The 27,079-nt window shown below is 47.5% G+C and overlaps 3 protein-coding genes across 3 annotated transcripts in view; 1 reads left to right on the forward strand and 2 right to left on the reverse strand.

Annotated features, from left to right (window-relative positions):
- Positions 1-11,127, forward strand: part of LOC147119236 (uncharacterized) — a 192,878-nt gene extending 181,751 nt beyond the window's left edge. Inside the window, exon 6 of the mRNA XM_085984906.1 lies at positions 10,388-11,127. Coding sequence (XP_085841032.1) covers positions 10,388-10,886 — 499 coding nt within the window. The 3' untranslated portion in view covers positions 10,887-11,127. The remainder of the gene's footprint in view (positions 1-10,387) is intronic.
- LOC147119241 (uncharacterized) lies at positions 679-1,873 on the reverse strand. Its single transcript, XM_085984910.1, has one exon. The coding sequence runs from the start codon at positions 1,691-1,693 to the stop codon at positions 935-937; it is 759 nt and encodes a 252-aa protein (XP_085841036.1). The 5' UTR covers positions 1,694-1,873; the 3' UTR covers positions 679-934.
- Positions 11,128-13,821: 2,694 nt separating the features above from the next.
- On the reverse strand, positions 13,822-24,486 carry LOC147119242 (uncharacterized). The gene is made up of 3 exons (XM_085984051.1): positions 24,467-24,486; positions 15,505-16,408; positions 13,822-13,860 (listed from the first exon to the last, which is right to left on the reverse strand). The coding sequence occupies exons 1-3, from the start codon at positions 24,484-24,486 to the stop codon at positions 13,822-13,824; spliced, it is 963 nt and encodes a 320-aa protein (XP_085840177.1).
- Between the last annotated feature and the right edge of the window lie 2,593 nt (positions 24,487-27,079).

Below are 27,079 nucleotides of genomic sequence, written 5' to 3' on the forward strand. Positions count from 1 at the left end.
TTGGATTGTGTTAGACAACAGTCCTAATATCTCGCCTACATTCATTACAATTTTTGAAATGTTAGATTGTACTTGGAAGAAGTTGAGTTTGAATTTGACAATTCTGAAATTGGGAGCTGTTAATGATTTCTGTTTTTCACATAACTATATAGTGATGTGATCAGTCAAAGCAAATTAAAAGATGCTGCTATTTACTGAACACAACTGAATAATTCTACAAGGATGTTATTACAGTCTTCCTCAGTATTAACTACACCCCCCAATTTAGTGTCATCTGCAAATTTTGAAATTGTACTTCTGATTCCCAAGTCCAAATCATTCATGTAAATGGTGAACAACAGTGGTCCCAGCACCGATCCCCGTGGAACACCACTTCCCACCTTCCGCCCGTCTGAGTAAATACCTTTAACTCATCCCGTTACTATAACTGGACTTGTCTCCATTCCCGTGCCGAGGGGATTGCTGTACCAGACGGGAGGGGCAACATTTGGGGACTCTCGATTCTCCAATTCCCATTCCCCTTCTTTCTGGTGGATAATGGAGGTGCCACTGTGTGTAATGTACAAGTCAGTAAGAATTGTCAGCAAGGATTAATCAGCACTTTCTAATTGGAGATGTTAATCAGTGGAACCTTTCAGGCATTGAATTGTAGATTTTATACCAAAGATTAATATACGATTGAAGTAAAAGTCCTTAATTTTATTGTAACATAATTCAGGGACTCTCATCAGAAATTAAGGGGAAAGATCAGACAGCGGTTCTTAAATGAACACTGCAGCCCCGACAAGTCAATCAACTTATATCCAGAATATGAAACTGCAGCCCAGTTTAAGGGGTTATTAATACCAGCAGAAACAAACCCAACTGTCAGAATGAACATGGTTCAGTCCTGGATGTGATTAACAGCAGCAACACCAGAATCCAACCTCTGCAGTCACTTGTGAACTTGCTGGTGTCTCAGAAGGGTGGATGACCGGGTGAATCCGTTCCCACACACGGAGCAGGTGAACGGCCTCTCCCCAGTGTGAACTCGCTGGTGTGTCAGCAGGTTGGATGATCGACTAAATTCCTTCCCACACACGGAGCAGGTGAATGGCTTCTCCCCAGTATGAACACGCTGATGTGTCCGGAGACTGGACGAGCGAGTGAATATCTTCTCACACACGGAGCAGGAGAATGGTCTATCTCCAGTGTGAACTCGCTGGTGTGTCAGCAGGTGAGATAACTGAGTGAATTCATTCCCACACACGGAGCAGGTGAATGGCCTCTCCCCAGTGTGAACTCGCTGGTGTGTCAGCAGGTGAGATAACTGAGTGAATCTGTTCCCACACACGGAGCAGGTGAACGACCTCTCCCCAGTGTGAACTCGCTGGTGTAGAATGAGGTTGGAGGACTGCTTGAATCTCTTCCCACAGTGAGTGCAGCTGAATGGTCTCTCGTCAGTGTGAACTCGCAGATGTGTCTGGAGATAGGACGGGTGAGTGAATCCCTTCCCACACACGGAGCAGGTGAATGGCCTCTCCCCGGTGTGACAGCGTTGATGATTTGTCAGCTCAGACGGGTAATTGAATCCTTTCCCACACACAGAGCAGGTGAACGGCCTCTCCCCTGTGTGAATGCGCCGATGAGTTTCCAGCTTGGATGGGTAATTGAATGCCTTTCCACAGTCCCCACATTTCCACGGTTTCTCCATGGTGCGGGTGTCCTTGTGTCTCTCCAGGTTGGATGATCAGTTGAAGCCTCGTCCACATACAGAACACGTGTACGGTTTCTCCCCGCTGTGAACGGTGCGATATTTTTTCAGGCTGTGTAACTGGTTAAAGCTCTTTCCACAGTCAGAGCACTGGAACACTCTCACTCGGGTGTGGGTGTCTCGGTGCTTTTCCAGTCACAATGATGTTTGAAATCTTTTCCCACAGACAGAACAGACAAACATTTCTCCTTCCACATTCAAAGGCTGATGATATTCAGGTCCTGATGAATTGAGTGACTCTGTCAGATCTTGACATGATGTTTGGTTTGAGTTTCCCGTCTGTAAATCCTCCCCTTCTAATACCCTGTAAAAGGAGTTTACAAAAGTCATCACTGTAAGTATAGGATAGAAATTCAGAACAGACAATTCGAGTTTCTATGGAACATTCTTTCCTCTCTTGTTCCCCCAATGCTGTAAATCCCCGTCCCACACACTCTCCCTCCTCCCTGTGCTGAAGTCCAAACCCATCGCACCATCTCCAACATTTAACATAAGAACATAAGAAATAGGAGCAGGAGTACGCCAATCGGCCCCTCGAGCCTGCTCCGCCATTCAATAAGATCATGGCTGATCTGATCCTAACCGCCAATCCACTATCACAGAACCATCTCCTGAATCTAACAGAATTAGACACACGAAATAGGAGCAGGATCAGGCTACACGGCCCCTGGGCCCACTCCGCTACCCACAGGGCCATGACCGATCCGAACCTAGACTCATGTCCAAATTCCTGCCTGCTCCCCGTAACCTTTAATTCCCTTTACTTCTAGGAAACTGTCTATTTCTGTTTTAAATTTATGTAATGATGTAGCTTCTACAGCTTTTTGGGGCAGCATATTCCATGGACCTACCACCCTCTGAGTGAAGTAGTTCCTCCTCATCTCAGTTTTGAAAGAGCAGCCCCTTATTCTAAGACTATGCCCCCTAGTTCTAGTTTCACCCATCATCGGGAACATCTTCCCCGCATCCACCCGATCCAACCCCTTCACAATCTTATATGTTTCAATAAGATCGCCTCTCATTCTTCTGAACTCCAATGAGTAGAGTCCCAATCTACTCAACCTCTCCTCATATGTCCATCCCCTCATCCCCGGGATTAACCGAGTGAACCTTCTTTGTACTGACTCGAGAGCAAGTATGTCCTTTCTTAAGTATGGACACCAAAACTGTACGCAGTATTCCAGGTGCGGTCTCACCAATACCTTGTACAACTGAAGCAATAGCTCCCTATTTTTATATTCTATCCCCCTAGCAATGAAAGCCAACATTCCATTGGCCTTCTTAATCACTTGCTGCACCTGCATACTAACCTTTTGAGTTTCGTGCACCAGGACCCCCAGATCCCTTTGTACTTCAGTACTTTCCAGTTTCTTGCCATTAAGATAATAACTTGCTCTACGATTTTTCCTGCCAAAGTGCATAACCTCACACTTTCCAATATTGTATTCCATTTCTTTCCTCCACTCCCAGTTTTCCCCCTCCCTCTACTCTGGTTGGGTTCAGTTCTGCACCCGCTGTGTGCAGAGTGAGAATAAAATCAATGAGTCAATGATTGACTCTCCTGGGACCCTGAAGCCCCGCCCACTCCCTGTTCCTGCCCAAGTTTGGCTGCGCATGCGCCGTAATCCCGCCCTGTCCAAGATGGCGGCCAGTGACCCCGCTGACCCGGGCGGCCGGGCCTGTCACCGCGGGGCTAACCCGGGGCCTGTGGGCTCTTATTCGGGGCTTGAGGCCTACACCAGGTGTTCCTGAAGCTACCCCGCCCACCCGCTGCTCCAATTCCTCCCCGAGCCCACAATCTCCTACCGCCTGCCGGAAACGTGCAACCCGATTCAATCCATCGAGACCACTCGCACTGCGCATGCTCCGAGCCCTGCCCGGTCCTGCGCCTGCGCAGAGGGCTCCTGTAGTCATAGATAGGCATATTCTGGCACGCGGGGGATTCTGGGTAAAGGCCCCGCCATTGAAAGCCCCAATTGGTGCAAAGAACATTTTTTATCATCCCATCGAGATTGAGGCCGGAGGGGCAATAAACAAAATTAATTTTAAAAAGAGCCTGGTCCCTCAGCCATCGTGCAACCCTTATACTCGCTGGAGTTTAGAAGAATGAGAGGGGATCTCATTGAAACTTATAAAATTCTAACAGGACTAGAGAGACTAAATGCAGGAAGGATGTTCCCGATGGCCGGGGAGTCCAGAACCAGGGGTCACAGTCTAAGGATAAGGGGTAAGCCATTTAGGACAGAGATGAGGAGGAATTTCTTCACCCAGTGTGTGGTGAACCTGCGGAATTCTCTGTCACAGAAGGCAGTTGAGGCCAATTCATTAATTAAATATATTCAAGAAGGCATTAGATATATTTCTTAAGGCTAAAGGGATCAAGGGATATGGAGAGAAGACAGGGACAGGGTACTGAATTTGGATGATCAGCCATGATCTCATTGAATGGCGGAGCAGGCTCAAGGGGCCGAATGGCCTACTCCTGCTCCTACCTTCTATGTTTCTATGAAATATGCTTCCGACCACATATCCGCAGCATAACAAAGACTGCCTACTTCCACCTCTGTAACACCGCCCATCTCCGCCCTTGCCTCAGCTCATCCGCTGCTGAATCCCTCATCCATGTCTTTGCTACCTCTATACTTGACTATTCCAATGAACTCCTGGCTGGCCTCCCACATTCCACCCTATGTAAACTTAAGGTCATTCAAAACTTGGCTGCCCGTGTCCTAACTCGCACCAAGTCCTGTTTGCCCATCACCCATGTGCTCGCTAACCTACATTGGCTCCCAGTTAAGCAGCGCCTCAATTTCAAAATTCTCATCCTTGTTTTCAAATCCTTCCATGGCCTCACCCCTTCCTATCGCTGTATCTCCTTCAGCCCCACAACCCCCTGAGATATCTGCGCTCCTCTAATTCTGCCCTCTTGAGCATCACTGATTATAATCTCTCAACCTTTGGTGGCCGTGCCTTTCGTTTCCTAGGCCCTAAGCTCTGGAATTCCCTGCCTAAACCTGTCCACCTCACTACCTTTAAGATGCTCCTTAAAACCTACCTCTTTGCCCAAGCTTTTTTGTCACCTGCCCTAATTTATCTTTATGTAGATCGGTGTCAAATTTTTTGTCTTAAAAAAGTCCTGTGCAGCTCCTTGGGATGTTTCACTACGTTAAATGCGCCATGTAAATAAAAGTTGTTGTTGTTGTTGAAGTACGATGGCCTCCAATTTTCAGTTATCAACTCGTACCTCAGGCCCCGCCCAGTCTGGTGTAATTTTTTTTTATTCGTTCATGGGATCTGGGCATCGCTGGCAAGGTCAGCCTTTATTGCCCATCCCTAATTGCCCTTGAGAAGGTGGTGATGAGCTACCTTCTTGAACTGCTGCAGTCCATGTGATGAAGGTACACACACAGTGCTGTTAGGGAGGGACCCAGCAACGATGAAGGATCAGTGGTATACTTCTAAGTCAGGATGGTGTGTGGCTTGGAGGGAAACTTGGAGGTGGTGGTGTTCCCAAGCACCTGCTGCCCTTGTCCTTCTAGGTGGAAGAGGTCACGGGTTTGGGAGGTGCTGCTGAAGAAGCCTTGGCGAGTTGTTGCAGTGCATCTTGTAGATGGTACACACTGCAGCCACGGTACGCCGGTGGTGGAGGGAGTGAATGTTTAAGGTGGTGGATGGTGTGCCAATCAAGCGGGCTGCTTTGTCCTGGATGGTGTCGAGCATCTTGAGTGTTGTTGGAGCTGCACTCATCCAGGCAAGTGGAGAGTATTCCATCACACTCCTTACTTGTGCCTTGTAGATGGTGGAAAGGCTTTGGGGAGTTGGGAGGTGAGACACTCACCGCAGAATACCCAGCCTCTGACATGCTCTTGTTGCCACAGTAATAATGTGGCTGGTCCAGTTAAGTTTCTGGTTAATGGTGACCCCCAGGATGTTGATAGTGGGGGATTCGGTGATGGTAATGCCATTGAATGTCAAGGGGCGGTGATTAGACTCTCGCTTGTTGGAGATAGTCATTGCCTGGCACTTTTGTGGCACGAATGTTACCTGCCACTTATCAGCCCAAGCCTGAATGTCGTCCAGGTCTTGTTGCATGCGGGCATGGACTTCTTCATTATCTGCGGAGTTGTGAATGGCGCTGAACACTGTGCAGTCATCAGCGAACATCCCCATTTCTGACCTTATGTTGGAGGGAAGCTCATTGATGAAGCAGCTGAAGATGGTTGAGCCTAGGACACTGCCCTGAGGAACTCCTGCAGCGATGTCCTGAGGCTGTGATGATTGACCTTCAACGACCACAATCATCTTCCTTTGTGCTAGGTATGACTCCAGCCAGTGGAGCATTTTGCCCCTGATTCTCATTGACTTCCGTTTTACTAGGGCTCCTTGATGCCAGACACGGTCAAATGCTGCCTTGATGTCTTGGCGGAACCCAAACCGTGCATCAGTGAACAGGTTATTGGTGAGTAAGTGCAGCTTGATAGCACTGTTGATGACACCTTCCATCACTTTGCTGATGATTGAGAGTAGACTGATGGGGTGGTAATTGGCCGCGTTGGATTTGTCCTGCTTTTTGTGGACAGGACATACCTGGGCAGTTTTCCACATTGTCGGATAGATGCCAGTGTTGTAGCTGTACTGGAATAGTCTTCTCTTTTCCAGGGAAAAGAGCCACTGGCTGCTCAATCTTGCTTGATAGTTGCGTCCTCCTAATTCTGGTAACATCCTTGTAAATCTTTCCTGCACTTTCTCCAGTGCTTCAATCACATTTTTGTAGTATGTAGATCAGAACTACATGCAGTGCTACAACTGTGGTCAAACACAGGATCCATATAAAGTTAACATTACCTCCCTGCTTTTTTATTCTATTCTAGAAATTAATTCCTGTACATTCTTTGCACTCTTGATAGCCTTATCAACGAGTAGATGGAGAAATGGTACAGATCACCCAAGATCTAATTGAATGGTGAAACAAGCTAGATGGACTCAATGGCCTCCTCCTGTTCCTATTTTATGATCCAAATGATTGTGGACAAAAGTGGTCCCAGCACAGACCCCTGCATGACACCACTTTTCACTTTCTGCCGGTCTCGTTACTACTTCCCGCTGATTTTTGTTTTGTAGCGAAAGTTCCATCCATTCTGCTCACTGGCCCTTGAATCCAAACGGCCTGATTTTGGTCATCTTGCAGATTGTGCATACCGCAGGGTTCGGGCACTGTTTTACAAAAAGAAAGTTATTTATTACTTTTATTTATTTCCCATCCGGCCCCAAACTCGATGGTTTGACAAAAAAAATTCTGTTCAACAACTGGAGCTTTCAATGGAGGGATATTTACCCAGACACCCCCGCGCAGCAGAATGTGCCCTATTATTGACTACAGGAGCCCAGTGCGCAGGCGCGGGACCGGGCGGTGCTCTGAGCATGCGCAGTGTGAGTGTTCTCGATGGTCTGAAGCGGAAGAGACGGTTCTGGGAGTCGGTAGGAGATTGTGGGCTCGGGGAGGAATTGGAGCCGCGGGTGGGCTGGGAAGCTTCATAACCACCCGGTGTAGGCCTCAAGCCCCGAATAGGAGCCCACAGGCCCCGTGTTTGCCCCGCGGTGACAGGCCCGGCCGCCCGGGTCAGCAGGGTCACTGGCCGCCATCTTGGACAGGGCGGGATCACGGCGCATGCGCGGCCATCTTGGCCAGGAACACAGAGTGGGCGGGGCCTCAGGGTCCCAGTGCCCGGGAGATGGAGCATCCTGGGCAATAGGTTTTTAATCACCTTCACCCACTCCCAGGCCGCATGTGATGTTTGCGGCCTAGAGGAGTCCATGGACAGCATGGTGGCATAGTGGTTAGCACTGTTGCCTCACAGCGCCAGGGACCCGGGTTCAAATCCGGCCTCGGGTGATTGTCTGTGTGGAGTTTGCACATTCACCCCGTGTTTGCGTGGGTTTTCTCCGGGTGCTCCGGTTTCCTCCCACAGTCCAAAGATGTGCGGGTTAGGTTGATTGGCCATGAAAAAAAATTGGCCCTTAGTGTTAGGGGGGATTAAATACGTGGGGTTGCGGGGATAGAGCTTGGGTGGGATGGCTGTCGGTGTAGGGACTGGGTGCTAGGGTTTGGATGATCAGCCATGATCTCGTTGAATGGCGGAGCAGGCTCGAAGGGCCGAATGGCCTACTCCTATCTTCTATGTTTCTATGTTTCTATGTTTATATATTCAGTGTGAGAGGTTGCAGCCCCTGTATAGTTACCTGAAGGGGCTGCTCCTCAACTCTTGGTTACACTTTAGCCCCACGCTCCCAATGTTTCGCCGCTCGGTGCGGAGTGGGGTGGGTAAGTCAGAGGATCTTCTCCTGGACCTACTCTTGGGCCTGGCGAAAACAGCAATTTGTAGGTCCAGGATGGGCGGGGCCCATGGGGGGGGGGTCACTCTGGCTGCCTGCCTGCGCCTCTCCCGTGGTCAAGAAAGGAGGGAGAGAGAAAACGGGGAACTACAGGCCAGTTAGCCTGACATCAGTCATTGGGAAAATGCTGGAATCCATTGTTAAGGAAGTGGTAACTGGGCACTTGGAAAATCATAATATGATTAGGCAGAGTCAACATGGTTTTATGAAAGGGAAATCGTGTTTAACAAGTTTATTAGAGATTTTTGAGGATATAACTAGCAGGGTGGATAAAGGGGAACCAGTGGATGTAGTATATTTGGATTTCCAAAAGGCATTTGATATGATGCCACATAAAAGGTTGCTATGCAAGAGAGCTCAGGGAGTTGGGAGTAATATATTAGCATGAATAGAGGATTGGTTAATGGACAGAAAACCGATAGTAAGGATAAACTAGTTATTTTCCGGTTGGCAGGCTGTAACTAGTGGGGTGCCGCAAGGATCAGTGTTGGGGCCTCAGCTATTTACAATCTATATTAATGACCTAGATGAAGGGACCGAGTGTAATGTATCCAAGTTTGCTGGTAATACAAAGCTAGGTGGGACAGTAAGCTGTGAGGAGAACACAGAGTCTGCAAAGGGATATAGATAGACTAGTGAGTGGGCAGTAAGGTGGCAGATGGAGTATAATGTAGGGAAATGTGAGGTTATTCACTTTAGTAGGAAGAATAGAACAACAGAATATTTTTTTAAATGATAAAAACTAACAAATGTTGGTGTTCAGAGAGGTGTCCTCGTACAGGAAACACAGAAAGTTAACATGCGGGTACAGCATTAGGAAGGCAAATGGCATGTTGGCCTTTATTGCAAGGGGGTTGGAGTATAAGAGTAAGGAAGTCTTGCTACAATTGTACAGGGCCTTGGTGAGACCACACCTGGAGTACTGTGCACAGTTTTGGTCTCCTTATCTAAGGAAGGATATACTTGCCTTGGAGGCGGTGCAACAAAGGTTCACTAGATTGATTCCTGGGATGAGAGGGCTGTCCTATGATGAGAGATTGTGTAGAATGGGCCGATACTCTCTGGAGTTTAGGAGAATGAGAGGTGATCTCATTGAAACATACAATATTCTGAGGGGGATTGACAGGGTAGATACTGAGAGGTTGTTTCCCCTGGCTGGAGTGTCTAGAACCAGGGGTCATAGTCTGAGGATAAGGGGTTGGCCATTTAAGACTGAGATAAAAAGGAATTTCTTCTCTCAGAGGGTTGTGAATTGTTGGAATTCTCTACCCCAAAGGACTGTGGATGCTGAATTGTTGAGTGTATTCAAGGCTGAGAGAGAGAAATCTTTGGACTCTAGGGGAATCAAGTGTTATGGAGATCCGGCAGGAAGGTGGAGTCAAGGTCAAAGATCAGCCATGATCTTATTAAATGGTGGAGCAGGCTCGAGGGGCCGTATGATCTATTCCTGCGCCTAATTCCTATCGTCTTTTGTCTTGTCCATGCCCGAGAGGCCCTGGAGAGGGAACATTCGCTGTCCATGGGTTCACTTGATACCTTCCTCGACCGGTGGGCACCTCAGGGTACAGAGTGTCTCTCAGATACTGGTAACAACATTCTGGTTTAGTTGGGAAGGTTCCCTTTGATTTTGTTGGGACTTTGTTGCTTATTTTGGCTTCTTTTAGTTTGATTGGACCACATGTTTGTGGGAACAAGAGAAGAATGAATGTTCCATAGAAAGTAAAATTGTCTGTTCTGAATTTCTATCCTGTACTTACAGTGATGACTTTTGTAAACTCCTTATACAGAGTATTAGAAGGGGAGGATTTACAGACAGGAAACTCAAACCAAACATCACATCAAGATCTGACGGAGTCACTCGATTCATCAGGACCTGAATATTATCGGCATTTGAATGTGGAAGGAGAAATGTTTGTCTGTTCTGTCTGTGGGAAAAGATTTCAAACATCAGTGTGACTGGAAAAGCACCGAGACACACACACCCGAGTGAGAGTGTTCCAGTGCACTGACTGTGGAAAGAGCTTTAATCTGTTACACAGCCTGAAAAAAACATTGCACCATTCACAGCGGGGAGAAACCGTACACATGTGTGTGTGGACGAGGCTTCAACCGATCGATCAATCTGGAGAGACACAAGGACACCCGCACCACGGAGAAACCGTGGAAATGTGGGGACTGTGGGAAGGGATTCAGTTCCCCATCCCACCTGGAAACTCATCGACGTAGTCACACTGGGGAGAGGCCGTTCACCTGCTCTGTGTGTGGGAAGGGATTCGCTCAATCATCCCAGCTTCTGACACACCAGCAAGTTCACACTGGGGAGAGGCCATTCACCTGCATTGAATGTGGGAAGGGATTTAATGCTTCATCAAACCTCCTGGCACACCAGCGAGTTCACACTGATAACAGACCTTTTAAATGTTTTTACTGTGAGAAGAGCTTTAAAAGCACTAATGGTCTGCTGAGACACCAACGCAGTCACACTGGGGAGAGGCCGTTCACCTGCTCCGAGTGTGGGATGGGATTCCCTCTGTCATACACCCTGGTGAGACACCAGCGAGTTCACACCGGGGAGAGGCCGTTCACCTGCTCCACGTGTGGGAAGAAATTCACTCTGTCACACCACCTGCTGAGACACCAGCGAGTTCACGCAGAGGAGAGGCCGTTCACCTGCTCCGTGTGTGGGAAGGGATTCAATCAGTCTTTCACCCTGCTGAGACACCAGCGAGTTCACAAGTGACTGCAGGGGTTGGCTTCTGCTGTTATTGCTGCTGTTAATCAAACCCAGGACTGAACCATGTTCATTCTGACAGTTGGGGTTTGTTTCTGCTGATGTTAAACTCCAGCCCAGTTATAGGGGTTATTAATATTCTGGCAATCTGTTTGCTTTAATCTGTAACCTTTACTCTTCAAATAAAGTCACCCTCTTCGGTCTATTCTCTAGGTTTCTTGGGATGAAACCGAACATTGATTTACTTGTACTCCTTGCAATTTAGTATATTGTATTCGCTGCTCACGATGTGGTCTCCTCTACATTGGGGAGACCAAACACCCCTTGAGTGATCCTTTTGCTGAACACCTCCGTCCAGTCTGCAAGCGTCACCCTGAGCTTCCGGTCGCTTGCTATTTTAATTCTCCACTCCACTCCCACTCTGACCTCTCTGTCCTCGGCCTCCTACACAGTTCCAATGAAGCTCAAGGGAAGCTCGAGGTACAGCACCTCATCTTTCGATTGGGCACTTTACAGCCTTATGGACTCAACATCGAGTTCAACAATTTCTGTACCAGCCGAGAGTTGTCAGGATCTGGAACGCTCGACCTGAAAAGGCCATGGAACCTGAATCCATAAATAATTTTAAAAGGGTGCTGGACAGGTACTTGAGGATGAGGAACAAAAGGTGTGTGTGTGGGTCTGAGCACAACTACTCCTTCAAAGACACAGGCACGACAGGTCGAATGATCTCCTGTGCTGTATGTTTCTGTGATTCGAGGAGTTGGCCATTCAATGAGATCATGGCTGACCTGGGAGGGTTCAGGTGAAGGGGAATTTAGAAAGTCAAAGAGAAAGGAGAAGGCAATAGAGCAGGGTGGGGATAGGGTTAATGATAACCAGAGTGTGACAGGAGGAGACAGAGCATACCAACATAAGCGGGCACCAGCAAATAGAGTCAGAGTAGGGAAAAATGGTATAAAGAAAAAATTTAAAGCTCTTTATCTGAATGCACGCAGCATTCATAACAAGATAAATGAGTTGATGGCACAAATAGAAATACATGGGTTTGATCTGATAGCCATTACAGAGACATGGTTGCAAGGTGACCAAGGCTGGGAACTGAATATTCAGGGGTATTTGACATTTCAGAAGGATAGGCAGAAAGGAAAAGGAGGTGGGGTAGCTCTGTTAATAAAGGATGAGATTAGTGCAGTAGTGAGAAATGATATTGGCTTAGAAGAGCAAGATGTAGAATCAGTTTGGGTGGAGATAAGAAATAGTAAGGGAAAGAAGTCACTGATGGAAGTGGTCGACAGGCCCCCTAACAGTAGCTACACTGTAGGACAGAGTATAAATCAAAAAATAATAGGGGCTTGTAAGAAACATCATCTCCCTTTGATTTCTATTTCTGACACCAGGCAACAGAAAAAGATCATTACAACACGACATAAACAGAGTCTTCAGGTGTGAGACATCAGACTTCAGAACAACACGTCTGCCAGCTCTGGCCACAAACCTCAGTACAGTCAACCTTTCAGCAGCTGCAGCCCTGATTAAATAACTAGTAGTTTAATATGTCTAGTAGAGCTTTTGTATCAGAATAGAAGAAATGTATTTGTGACACACGCACAATTAATAATTCAATTGAGGATCGATTATCACCTCTTGATACCTTCCGTGCCCACCGGTCGAGGAGGGCATCAAGTGAACCGGTGGACACCGCCTGCTCCCTTTCCAGGGCCACCCGGGCAGGGACAAGACCACGGGAGAGAGGCAAGCAGCCAGAGTGACCCCCCCCCCCCCATGGGCCCCGTCCATCCTGGGCCTACAAATTGCTGTTTTCGCCAGGCCCAAAAGCAGGTCCAGGAGAAGATCCTCCGACTTACCCACCCCCCTCCGCACCGGGCGGGCAGAGATTAGGAGCGTGGGGCTAAAGTGTAACCAAGAGTTGAGGAGCAGCCCCTTCAGGTAACTATACAGGGGCTGCAACCTCTCACACTGAATATACACATGGCCCATGGACTCCTCCAGGCCGCAAACATCACATCTAGCCTTGGAGTCCGGAAAGGAACTTAAAAGTTGTTGCGCATGACAGCTCCTTACAACAGTCTCCACCCCAGATCCCCAATGGTGCAGGGAAGGACCCCCGCGTAGAGAGCCCTCCACTGGGGAACCTCGCCTCCGCCGGACAGCAAGATGACCCGCCCGTCTGATTGAGATTGGGCAATAAACAAATTAATCAATAAATGATACAGAAACCTGAGTCCCCAGGACAGCTTTCTTTAAAAAAATATAAGAATAACTTGCTGCTGAAAAAAAATTAATATTTTAAGAATTTAATAAATGGTCGTCGCAAAAAATTAAGAAAGACAATTTTTGTCACAATAACAGGACACATTTTGAAGTCAAAAGGTATGGTGACATAAACAATGATGAATGTTAAAATAATCAGCTTCAGTTCAGAGCCATGCTGAGCACCAATTTTCCGTTACTAACTCACACCTCAGGCCCCGCCCAGTCTGGTTTAATTACTAAATGTTTTCTAACTCGGGCTCAGGCCTGTCATTGTGAGGGAAACAAGGCCTCATTTATTGGTGTGTCCCACCCGAGCGGCTGTTAATGGCTTTAATAAACTGGCAGCAAGGTTTTTTTAAAGGTGGAAAGTGGTGAAAAACGCCACTAGTGATGCCTCAAAACTCGCGGACAGAGAAATCCACTTCATCAGTGCCCCTGCCACAGGACTCAATATCCACCCCCTCCACCACTGGTGCACTGTGTCTGCAGTATGTACGGTCTACAAAATGACCACGGTCAGGCCCTGTGGAGTCAAAGGTCAGGCAGCAGAATGGATGGAAAGATCACAACAAACTTCCCTTAACTCCAACCCTCTGATTTCTGTTTTGTAGCCAGCTTTCCATCCATTCTGCTGCCTGGCCCTTCACTCCACACGGCCTGACCTGGGTCATCTTCTATATTGCACAAACTGTTTATGGATAGCAAGCTGGTTACAAAACAGAAAACAGAGTAGGGGTTGGGAGTAGCTACTCAGACTGACAAAAGGTGGGAAGTGATGATCCACAGGGATCGGTGCTGGGATCACTGTTGTTCATAAACGATTTGGACTCGGGAATCAGAAGTACAATTTCAAAATTTGTCGAGGACACCAAATTGGGAGGTAGAGTTAATACTGAGGAAGACAAAATGCAAGAAGATATTAATAGATTTCAGAATGGGCCTGTAATTGGCAAATGAATTTCACTATAGATCAGTGTGAGGTGGTGTGTTTTGGTCGGAAGAATAAGGAGGCCACACACTTCTTGGACAAGGGGGTGAAATTGGGTTGCTTTGTGCCTCCCGCGATATTCAGCGGGAGGTTAGCGGCGGCGGTAGCCGGTAGCGCCCCGCGGCACTGCACCGCCGGCAATGACGTCATCGCCATGCGCAGCACCCCAGCTGCAACACTGGGTTGCGACCCCTGACCTATCGCTGGACGATATGTCCGACAGGGTCAGGGGTCATTCCTGCAGCCGCGGCAGCGCCACTTAAAGGGCAGGTGTCGGGCGGCAACTTTTTATTTTGACCGACTGCCAGCACCTGCACCCTTCCCCTTTCTTCTTCGGGGTGCCGGCCGCGATCGCTCAGCCCGGCGCTCCTTTTGATCTGACACCCCGCTCCCCGGTGGTCCAGCAGGGCCCCGGTGTGTGCAGTGCTAGGCCCCTCCCCTTTAATCGGGGAGGGAGGTCTGCTATGACGCGGTGCTATGTGCCGACGGGCGTGGTGCTGTTACATGAAGTGCCGTGAAATTCACTGGTAGCGCCTCGAGGGAGGGGAGCGCTTCCAGTAGCACCCCGCCTCCTGCCTGGGGCGCTACCACTGAACTTAATGTGCAGGGGCGCTAACTTTTTCGGGGCACTAAGATTAGCCCCGGCGACGTTAGCGACCCAAAGGGGGCGCCACCGAATTTTTCCCCTAAGAGTCTAAATGGGCTGGAGGAGCAGAGAGATCCAGGGATACAGATACACAAATCACTAAAAGTAACGACACAGGTTAATAAGGCCATTAAAAAAAAAGCACTGGGTACATTCCAAAAGGAGCCTTCTGTTCCGTGCCTAGGAGCTCTGAACCATGGCAGAGAGTGGCTGGGACACGTTTCTCAAACGCCTCAAGATTAACCCACATGGAGCCTTTGCTGTCAGTGAAGAGAGACGAGAAAGACCAAAGTGCTGTTTGCCCCTCTCAGTGTGGCCCTGAAGGACTGTGTCCAGGCTGAAGTTCTGCTCCCACCGTACGATCCTCCCCCAGATTGTCCTTTCTGAGCTCCAGCCAGGTGATGCTAAACACTCAGGTGGGAAAGAAGAAAATCTACAACAGTGTGTTTAAAACAAAGCTGATTTATTTGACATCTATCCAGAATATTAAACTCCAGTTACAGGAGTTATTAACATCAGCAGAAACAAACCCCAACTGTCAGAATGAACATGGTTCAGTCCTGGATGTGATTAACAGCAGCAACAACAGCAGAATCCAACCCCTGCAGTCACTTGTGAACTTGCTGGTGTGTCAGCAAGCTAGAGCGTTGAGTGAATCCCTTCCCACACACAGAGCAGGTGAATGGCCTTTCCCCAGTGTGAGTGCGCTGGTGTACATTGAGTTCAGATGACTGCCTGAACCCAGTCCCGCAGTGAGAGCACCTGAACGGTCTCTCATCAGTGTGAACACGTTGATGGCACATCAGTTCCCCAGAACTTTTATAGCACTTCCCACATTCCGGGCATTTAAAAGGTCTCTCATCAGAGTGAGTGCACTGATGTTTCAGCAGGTTGGATGAACGAGTAAATCCCTTCCCACACACAGAGCAGGTGAACGGTCTCTCCCCAGTGTGAACTCTCTGGTGTCTCAGCTGATGCTTTTTGCTTTTAAATCTCTTCTCACAGTCAGAACATTTAAAAGGTCTATCATTGGTGTGAACAAGTTGGTGTGTCAGCAGGGTGGATGAATGAGTGAATCCCATCCCACACACTGAACAGGTGAACGGCCTCTCCCCAGTGTGAGTGCGCTGGTGGACAGTGAGTTCAGATGATCGCCTGAACCCAGTCCCACAGTGAGAGCAGTTGAACGGTCTCTCGTCAATGTGAACACGTTGATGGCACGTCAGTTCCCCGGAACTTTTATAGCACTTCCCACAGTCCGAGCAGTTAAAAGGTCTCTCATCAGTGTGAACTCGCTGATGATTCAGCAGGTTGGATGACTCAGTGAATCCCTTCCCACACACAGAGCAGGTGAACGGCCTCTCCCCAGTGTGGACTCGCTGGTGTCTCAGTAGGTGGGATGAATTAGTGAATCCCTTCCCACACTCAGAGCAGGTGAATGGTCTCTCCCCAGTGTGAATGTGCTGGTGTCTCAGTAGGTGGGATGACTGAGTGAATCCCTTCCCACACTCAGAGCAGGTGAATGGTCTCTCCCCGGTGTGACTGCGCTTGTGTCTCAATAGGCCAGAGGATTGGCTGAAGCCTTGTCCACACACAGAACACGTGTACGGTTTCTCCCCGCTGTGAACGGTGCATTTTGCTTCCATGTTCAGAGGCCGATGATATTCAGATCCGATGAGTCGAATGACTCTGTCAGATCTTGATGTGATGTTGGTTTGAGCTTACCGTCTGTAAATCCTCCCCTTCTAACATCCGGTAAAATGAATTTAAAACAGGGAGCGTGAGAGAGAACCCAGAAAAACAGGTTGTGAAATTGAGCTCAATGAATCTGGTCATTTGTGGGGCCGGCAGCAGAAACAAGTGACCATGAAAGCTGCCGGATTGTCGTAAAAACCCAACTGGTTCACTAATGTCCCTCAGAGAAGGGAATCCGCCACCTGGTCTGGGTCTTCACATGACTCTAGCCTCTATGGGAGGAGAGGAGTGGGAGGGGGAGGGGTCGAAGGAAAGGAACTTTATACATCTGCAACTCGACCAGAACTTTGACAGAACATCCAAAACCCGAGACCTCCACCATCTAGAAGGACAAGGGCAGCTGTTGCATGGGAGCACCATCATCTCCAAGTTCCCCTCCAAGTCACACACCATCCTGACTTAGACATATTCATCGTTGCTGGGTCAAAATCCTGGAACTCCTTACCTTACAACATTGTGGGAGTACCTTCACCACACGGACTGCAGGAGTTCAAGAAGGCGACTCACCACCCCCTTCTCAACGGGCAACTGGGGATTGGCCATATTTGCTGCTCTTGCTAGCAACGCCCACATCCCAAGAATGAATTAAAACAAATCTGTAGATGTAAACTGGATTAAAAGCCTCTACAGAAATACTTGTTCCTAAAACAATACACTTTTACATTGTAGGGACAGTGTCTGTTTAACAACCTAATCTCCCCCAGGATCCACCACCCTTCACAGTCCCACATTGGAAATTGTTGGGTCCTCCTGGGCTCAGAGGTACTGGGGGTTAAACCCAGCAACTTCTCCTCCATCTCCACTCCAGCTCAAACTGAAGCAACAAAAAGACCTACACAGTCTGCCAGGGACCTACCTTCCGTCAGCCTGCAATAAAACTCGTCCCGACAGCTGCTGACTAATGGTGGCTGCAGCACCCACAATTCCCCGTGCCCCAGAAACCGCTCTATCCAACGCGCTGATTTCCCCGCTGAGAGTGCGCATGCTCCCCGGGGCCGCGGGGCATTCTGGGATCCTGGCTCCTGTCCTTTGACCCGAGTCGGACTCGGTAGAACCGACTGGTAAGGAATAATAAGGGGAAAAAAACACTAGTGGGCGTAGTCTATAGGCCTCCGAACAGTTGCAACTCTGTTGGACGGAGTATCAATCAGGAAGTAGTTGAGGCTTGTAATAAGGGAGCATCTATAATTATGGGGGATTTTAACTATCATATTAATTGGACAAATCAAATTGGGCAGGGCTGCCTTGAGGATGAGTTCATTGAGTGTATTAGGGATGGGCTTCTTGAGCAGTATGTAACTGAACTGACCAGGGGGCAAGCAACCTTAGATCTGGTCCTGTGTAATGAGACAGGATTAATTAAAAATGTCCTAGTAAAGGATCCCCTTGGAATGAGTGACCATAACATGGTTGAATTCCATATTCAATTAGAGGATGAGAAGGTTGGATCTCAAACAAGCGTGCTAAGCTTGAATAAAGGAGACTATGAAGGTATGAGAGCGGAATTGAGTAGAGTGGATTGGGAAAATAGATTAAAGGGTAAGACGATACATGATCAGTGGTGTACATTTAAGGAGTTATTTTACAACTTCCCAAAAAAATATATTCCACTGAGAAGAAAAGGGTGTAAAAGAAAAGACAGCCATCCGTGGCTAAGTAAAGAAATTAAGGATAGTATTCGACTAAAAACAAGGGCATATAAGGTAGCCAAATCTAGTGGGAGGATAGAGGATTGGGAAAACTTTAAAAGACAGCAAAAAATAACAAAAACATTGATTAAGAAAGGGAAGATAAATTATGAAAGTAAATTAGCAAAAAATATAAAAACAGATAGTAAGAGTTTTTATAGTTATATAAAAAGAAAAAGGGTGGCTAAAGTAAATGTTGGCCCCTTAGAGGATGAGACCGGGGAATTAATGGTGGGAAATATGGAGATGGCAAGAACACTGAATGAATATTTTGTATCAGTCTTTACAGTAGAAGACACTAAGATTATCCCAACACTGGACAAACAGGGGGCTATAGGGGGGGAGGAGCTAAACACGATCAAAATCACTAAGGAAGTGGTACTCGGTAAAATAATGGGACTCAAGGCGGATAAATCACCTGGACCTGATGGCTTACATCCTAGGGTCTTGAGGGAAGTGGCGGTAGGGATTGTGGATGCATTAGTAATAATTTTCCAAAACTCCCTGGACTCAGCAAAGGTCCCGGCAGACTGGAAAACTGCTAATGTAACGCCCTTATTTAAAAAGGGTAGTAGACAGAAGGCTGGAAACTATAGACCAGTTAGCCTAACATCTGTGGTAGGTAAAATATTGGAGTCCATTATTAAGGAGACAGTAACAGGACATTTGGATAATTATAATTTAATAGGACAAAGTCAGCATGGTTTTATGAAGGGGAAGTCATGTTTGACAAATTTGCTGGAGTTCTTTGAGGAAGTAACATATAGGGTGGATAAAGGGGAACCAGTGGGCGTAGTGTATTTAGACTTCCAAAAGGCATTTGACAAGGTGCCACACAAAAGATTATTGCTTAAGATAAAAAATCATGGGATTGGGGGTAATATTCTGGCATGGATAGAGGATTGGCTATCTAACAGAAGGCAGAGAGTTGGGATAAATGGTTCATTCTCGGACTGGCAATCAGTAACTAGTGGTGTTCCACAGGGGTCAGTGCTGGGTCCCCAACTCTTTACAATCTATATTAACGATTTGGAGGAGGGGACCGAGTGTAACATATCAAAGTTTGCAGATGATACTAAGATGGAAGGGAAAGTAGTGAGTGAGGAGGACATAAAAAACCTGCAAGGGGACAGAGACAGGCTAAGTAACTGGGCAGAGATTTGGCAGATGGAATACAATACTGGAAAGTGTGAGGTTATGCACTTTGGCAGGAAAAATCGTAGAGCAAGTTATTATCTTAATGGCAAGAAACTGGAAAGTACTGAAGTGCAAAGAGATCTGGGGGTCCTGGTGCACGAAACTCAGAAGGTTAGTATGCAGGTGCAGCAAGTGATTAAGAAGGCCAATGGAATGTTGGTTTTCATTGCTAGGGGGATAGAATATAAAAATAGGGAGGTATTGCTTCAGTTGTACAAGGTATTGGTGAGACCGCACCTGGAATACTGCATACAGTTTTGGTGTCCATACTTAAGAAAAGACATACTTGCTCTCGAGTCAGTACAAAGAAGGTTCACTCGGTTAATCCCGGGGATGAGGGGATGGACATATGAGGAGAGGCTGAGTAGATTGGGACTCTACTCATTGGAGTTCAGAAGAATGAAAGGCGATCTTATTGAAACATATAAGATTGTGAAGGGGTTGGATCGGGTGGGTGCGGGGAGGATGTTCCCGATGATGGGTGAAACTAGAACTAGGGGGCATAGTCTTAGAATAAGGGGCTGCTCTTTCAAAACTGAGATGAGGAGGAACTACTTCACTCAGAGGGTGGTAGGTCCATGGAATATGCTGCCCCAAAAAGCTGTAGAAGCTACATCATTACATAAATTTAAAACAGAAATAGACAGTTTCCTAGAAGTAAAGGGAATAGAGGTTCATGGGGAGCGGGCAGGAATTTGGACATGAGTCTAGGTTCAGATCGGTCATGGCCCTGTGGGTAGCGGAGCGGGGCCAGGGGCCGTGTAGCCTGATCCTGCTCCTATTTCATGTGTCTAATTCTGTTAGATTCAGGAGATGGTTCTGTGATAGTGGATTGGCGGTTAGGATCAGATCAGCCATGATCTTATTGAATGGCGGAGCAGGCTCGAGGGGCCGATTGGCCTACTCCTGCTCCTATTTCTTATGTTCTTATGACTGAAGAAACCGGGAAATGGCAGCTCGGATGGGGGAGGCGCTGCACCCTGGGTTTCCTGGTGCCGGGGCCCTGGCCGCACGTCCGCCGGGCCCGGCCGCTCTGATTCTGATTGAGGTTTTTAAATGAGGTAACAGAGAGGGTTGATGAGGGTAATGCGGTTAACGTGTTGTACATGGATTTCCAAAAGGTGTTCGACAAGTGCCACGTAATAGGCTTGCCAGCAAAGTTGAAACCCGTGGAATAAAAGGGACAGTGGCAGCATGGATATGAAATTGGCTAAGTGACAGAAAACAGAGAGTAGTGGTGAATAGTTGTTTTTCGGTGTTCCCCAGGGGTCGGTACTTTTCATCTGCAACTCTACCAGAACTTTGACAGAACATCCCAAATCCGCAACATCCACCACCTAGAAGGACAATGGCAGCTGTTGCATGGGAGCACCATCATCTCCAAGTTTCCCTCCAAGTCACACACCATCCTGACTTAGACATATTCATCATTGCTGGGTCAAAATCCTGGAACTCCTTACCGAACAACATTGTAGGAATACCTTCACCACACGGACTGCAGGAGTTCAAGAGGAAGGCTCACCACCCCCTTCTCAACGGGAAGCTGGGGATTGGCAATATTTGCTGCTCTTGCTAGCGGCACCCATATCCCAAGAATGAATTAAAGCAAATCTGTCCATGTAAACTGGATTAAAAGCCTTTACAGAAATACTTGTTCCTAAAACAAGATGCTTTTCTTGATATATATTAATGACTTAGACTTGGGTGTACAGGGCACAATTTCAAAATATGCAGATGACAAAAAACTTGGAAGTATAGTGAACAGTGAGGAAGATAGTGATAGATTTCCAGAGGACATAGACAGGCTGGTGGAATGGGCGGACACATGGCAGATGAAATTTAATGCAGAAAAGTGTGAAGTGATACATTTTGGTAGGAAGAACGAGGAGAGGTAATATAAACGAAAGGGTACAATTCTAAAGTGGGTGCATGAACAGAGAGACCTGGGGGTATGTGTGCACAAATCGTTGAAGGTGGCAGGGCAGGTTGAGAAAGTGGTTAAAAAAGCATACGGGATCCTGGGCTTTATAAATAGAGGCATAGAGTCCAAAAGCAAGGAGGTTATGATGAATCTTTATAAAACACTGGTTCTGCCTCAACTGGAGTATTGTGTCCAATTCTGGGCACCGCACTTTATGAAGGATGTGAAGGCCTTAGAGAGGGTGCAGAAAAGATTTACAAGAATGGTTCCAGGGATAAGGGATGAGGGACTTCAGTTACGTGGATAGACTGGAGAAGCTGGGGTTGTTCTCCTTAGAGCAGAGAAGGTTGGGAGGAGATTTGATAGAGGTGTTCAAAATCATGAGGGGTCTGGACAGAGTAGATAGAGAGAAACTGTTCCCATTGGCGGAAGGGTCGAGAACCAGAGGACACAGATTTAAGGGGATTGGCAGAAGAACCAAAGGCGACATGAGGAAAAACTTTTTTACGCAGCGAGTGGTTAGGATCTGGAATGCACTGCCTGAAAGGGTGGTGGAGGCAGACTCAATCACGGCTTTCAAAAGGGAATTGGATAAGTACCTGAAGTAAAGAAATGTACAGGGTTACGGGGAAAGGGCGGGGAGTGGGATTAGCTGAAGTGATCTTGCAGAGAGCCGGCACGGGCTCGACGGGCTGAATGGCCTCCTTCTGTGCTGTAACCATTCTATGATTCTATAAAATATTAGAAAGTTTGTGCCACAGAAGCACAGGGTTTATCTGCTTTTATTGATGAATTTAAAAAGTCTCTATTAAAACCTGAGCCAGTGTGTTGTGAGACAAAGAGCCTTGTGTCCAATAAGGGGAATAAAGGCCCACAGCCTCCCTGGCCCCGGGCCCTGAACAAGGGACTGGAGAAACTCGCTGCCCTGCGGATCAGACAATCAGCCGGCGCTAGTCCCGCCCCTCGGGCTCCCCGATTGGTTGGAGGACCCGCCGCCGGCTCCCTCCTCCAGCCCCGCCCCGCTCGCTCCCTATTGGTCGGAAGCTCCCGTCAATCAGGCTGTGGGTCCGGGTCACGTGTCCCCGAGGAGATCACGTGCTCCATCCAAATGACGCCGCTCGGTCCGGGGCCTCGCGGACTCTCAGGTTTTTCTATTTCTCTTTATTCAATTCAATTCAATTCAATTCAAATCGCTTTATTGGCATGACAAGTTACATTTTATGTTGCCAAAGCATCGAAAAACATTCATGTTTGTACACAAAAATACAGATCTATCCATACAGTGTATAAACAGATATATCCCTGAGTGTATAAATATACTTTCATATAATTTATATATACTCTTTTCTTATATTTAGTGGTTGTCCCTCTGTTTATGGCAAGCTGTAACATAGTGTTCTCTCCCGATCCACCCCTCCCCCCACCCCGCACGAGTCACCACCCAATCGGAGCGGGGAAAACTCACTTTGCATCACCGATCGCGACTCTGTAACCGACACCAAGGCCTTTCCCCGGAAAGCCCCGCGCCAACTCCGTCCAACAGGATCCGAGTGTGCAGGCGCAGCTCCGAGTGAGGCAGGGGTTTTGTCTCCTCTGGATATGCGCGGTTATTACCCTTGGTGACCGGGAGGGGTCGCTGTGCCGGACTCGGCCCAAGCCGTCCCGTGTGCGCATGCGCGGACTCTGGGCTGTCCCCAGTAGGAGCAGGAGTGGCCATTCAATGAGATCATGGCTGATCATCGACCTCAACTCCATTCACCGGCCCTATCGCCACATCCCTTGATGTCCTTACTGGTCAGGAATCTATCGACTTCTGTTTTGAATATATCCAATGACTGAGCCTCCACAGCCCTCTGGGGCAGAGAATTCCAAAGATTCACCACCCGCTGTGTGAAGAAATTTCTTCTCATCTCAGACCTGAATGGCCGACCCTTTATCCTGAGGCTGTGGCCCCTGGTTCTAGACTCCCCAGCCAAGGGAAACATTCTCCCAGCATCCACCCTATCAAGCCCTGTAATCATTTTGTATGCTTCAATGAGATCCCCTCTCATTCTTCTGAATTCAAGAGAATACAGGCCTAGTTTACTCAATCTCTTCTCATACGACAGTCCTGCCATCCCAAAATCAATCTTGTGAACCTTCGTTGCACTCCCTCTATGGCAAGTATATCCTTCCTTAAGTAAGGAGACCAAAATTGTACACAGTACTCCAGGTGTGGTCTCACCAAGGCCCTATATAATTGGAGTAAGACTTATTTAGTCCTGTACTCAAATCCTCTTGTAACGTCAATCAACCATCAGCTAGAAGAGGTTGCTGCTGAGATCAGTGAAGAAACAAAGACTTGCATTTATATAGCGCCTTTCACCACCACCGGACATCCCAAAGTGTTTTACAGTCAATGAAGTACTTTTGAAGTGTAGTCACTGTTGTAATGTAAGAAACATGGCAGTCAGTTAGCGCACAGCAAGCTCCCACAAACAGCAATGTGATAATGACCAGATAATCTATCTTTTTATGTTCATTGAGAGATAAACATTGGCTCGGAGACTGGGGATAACTGCCCTGCTCTTTCCCACATTACAACAGTGACTACTTCATTGTAGTACTTCATTGGCTGTAAAGCACTTTAAGACATCTGGTGGTCATGAAAGTCTTTCTTTCTTGAAATAGTGCCATGGGATGTTTTACATCCACCTGAGAGAGCAGACGGGGCCTCAGTTTAATGTCTCATCCGAAAGACGGAACCTCCGACAGTGCAGCACTCCCTCAGCAGTGCACTAGAGTGTCAGCCTGGATTTTGGTGCTCAATTCTCTGGAGTGGGACTTGAACCCACAAATTTCTGACTCAGAGGCGAGAGTGCTACCAACTGAATCACTGGCTGACACTAAAGAACAAGCAGTTCTGATGAAAGGTCATCGACCTGAAACATTAACTCTGTTTCTCTCTCCACAGACGCTGCCTGACCTGCTGAGTATTTCCAGCAGTTTCTGTTTTTATTAAAGAAACGAGGGAGTGATTGCTGACAGGAAGAATGTTGGGTTGTCCTGCGCATGCGCACCTCCCTGGCGGCTGAGGCGAAACACCGACTCGCCACCACCTGAGCCGCACACCAGTACCAGATGTTGCGGCTCCGCATGTGCGCCCGATGTTCATAGAAACTTAAAAACATAGAAGATAGGAGCAGGAGTAGGCCATTCGGCCCCTCGAGCCTGCTCCGCCATTCAATGAGATCATGGCTGATCATCCAAATTCAGTACCCTGTCCCTGCCTTCTCCCCATATCCCTTGATCCCTTTAGCCTTAAGAAATATATCCAACTCCTTCTTGAATATATTTAATGAATTGGCCTCCACTGCCTTCTGTGGTGGAGAATTCCACAGGTTCACCACTCTCTGGGTGAAGTAATTACTCCTCATCTCTATCCAAAATGGCTTACCCCTTATCCTTAGACTGTGACCCCTGGTTCTAGACTCCCCCGCCATCGGGAATATCCTTCCTGCATCTAGTCTGTCTAGTCCTGTTAGAATTTTATAAGTTTCAATGAGATCCCCTCTCATTCTTCTAAACTCCTGTGACTATAAGCCCAATCGACCCAATCTCTCCTCATACGTCATTCCTGCCATCCCAGGTATCAGTCTGGTGAATCTTCGCTGCACTCCCTCATGGCAAGAACATCCTTCCTCAGAAAAGGTGACGAAAGCTGCACACAATCCTCAAGGTGTGGTCTCACCAAGGCCCTGTACAACTACAGCAAGACATCCTTGTTCCTGTACTCAAAGCCTCTCGCTACGAAGGCCAACATACCACTTGCCTTCTTAACCGCCTGCTGCACCTGCATGCTTACCTTTAGCGACTGGTGCACAAGGACACCCAGGTCTCGTTGCACTTCCCCTTCTCCCAATCTATTTCCGTTCAGATAATAATCTGCCTTCCTGTTTTTGCCACCAAAGTGGATAACCTCGCATTTATCCACATTATACTGCATCTGCCATGCATCTGCTCAATCACCCAACCTGTCCAAATCATACTGGAGTTTCTCGGCATCCTCCTCACAGCACACACACCCACCCAGCTTTGTGTCATCTGCAAACTTGGAGATATTACATCTAGTTCCCTCGTCTAGATCATTTATATATATTGTGAATAGCTGGGGTCGTAGGACCGATCCCTGATGTACCCCACTAGTCACTGCCTGCCACTCGGAAAAAGACCCGTTTATTCCAACACTTTGCTTCCTGTCTGCCAACCAGTTCTCTATCCAAGTCAGTACCTTGCCCCCAACCCCATGTGCCTTAACTTTACATGCTAATCTCTTATGCAGGACCTTATCGAAAGCCTTCTGAAAGTCGAAATACACCACATCCACTGGTTCTCCCTTATCTATTCTACCAGTTACATCCTCAAAAAATTCCAGTAGATTAGTCAAGCATGATTTACCTTTTGTAAATCCATGTTGACTTTGTCCGATCCTGTCACTGTTTTCCAAGTGCTCTGCTATTACATCTTTTACAATGGACTCTAGCATTTTCCCCACAAGCGATGTCAAGCTTACCGGTCTATAATTCCCCGTTTTCTCTTTACCACCTTTTTTGAATAGTAGGGTAACATTAGCTACCCTCCAAGCCGTGGGAACTGTTCCAGAGTCTATCGAATTTTGGAAGATGACCAGCAATGCATCTACTATTTCTAGGGCCACTTCCTTAAGTACCCTAGGATGTAGATTATCAGGCCCTGGGGATTTATCAGCCTTCAATCCCGTCAATTTCCCTAACACCATTTGCCTACAAATACTGATTTCATTCAGTTCCTCCCTTTCATTAGAACCTATGTTCCTGGACATCTCTGGGAGGTTATTTGTGTCCTCCTTTGTGAAGACAGAACCAAAGTATGTATTTAATTGGTTGCCATTTCTTTGTTCCCCATTATAAATTCCCCTGATTCTGACTGCAAGGGACCTACGCTTGACTTCACCAATCTTTTTCTCTTCACATATCTATAAAAGCTTTTACAGTCAGTTTTTATGTTCCCTGAAAGCTTACTCTCATACTCTATTTTCCCCCTTTTAATTAATCCCTTTGTCCTCCTTTGCTGAATCCTAAACTGTTCCCAATCCTCAGGTTTACTGCTTTTTCTGGCCAATTTATATGTCCTCTCCTTGGATCTTATGCTATCCCTAATTTCACTTGTTAGCCACGGTTGAGTCACAGTTTTTGTTATATTTTTATGCCAAACAGGGATGAACAAATTCTGTAGTTCATCAATGCGATCTATAAATGTTTGCCATTGCCTGTGCACCGTGAGCTTTTGTGTGCTAAGCATGCGCGTTGTGGAGCGCTCGGGACAGGCGATTGTGGAGCAGGAGGGAGAGTGTGGGGGCCATGAGGTGCATGCGCGGGACTCAGCATCAACAGAGCACTTTCTGCAGCTCGGGGGCTTGTGGCTATTACAGCCACCATTACTGCTGATCCATTCAACCAACCTGTGCAGCAGCTGAAGCCTGAAAATCAGCTTCACTGCCCCTAGGGTCAGAAAGAGGAAAATTAAACAACAGTTTGCCTCTGATCCTTTTTTGAACTCAATTTACAGGGTTATAGAAGTGAAGCAGTTACAGGCGGGAAGCTCAGACCAAACATCACGTCAAGATCAGACAGAGTCACTCGATTCATCAGGACCTGAATATCATCAGCCTTTGCACATGGAAGGAGAAACAGCGATCGCAGCGATGACAAA

The sequence above is a fragment of the Somniosus microcephalus genome, chromosome 4 (assembly GCF_052327205.1).
Source record: "Somniosus microcephalus isolate GS21.2 chromosome 4, FLI_Smic_1.0, whole genome shotgun sequence".
NCBI classification, from domain to species: Eukaryota; Metazoa; Chordata; class Chondrichthyes; order Squaliformes; family Somniosidae; genus Somniosus; species Somniosus microcephalus.

Excerpts from the sequence above, each read along its gene's own strand:
- LOC147119241 (XM_085984910.1), bottom strand. The coding sequence starts at position 1,693 with ATGGAGAAACCGTGGAAATGTGGGGACTGTGGAAAGGCATTCAATTAC.
- LOC147119242 (XM_085984051.1), bottom strand. The coding sequence starts at position 24,486 with ATGCGGAGCCGCAACATCTG. Across the intron at positions 16,409-24,466 it reads ATGCGGAGCCGCAACATCTG|CGGGGAGAAACCGTACACGT; the intron begins GTACTGGTGTGC and ends CACCGTTCACAG. Across the intron at positions 13,861-15,504 it reads GGCAGTCATCTGAACTCAAT|CTTGCTATCCATAAACAGTT; the intron begins GTACACCAGCGC and ends TTTTGTAACCAG.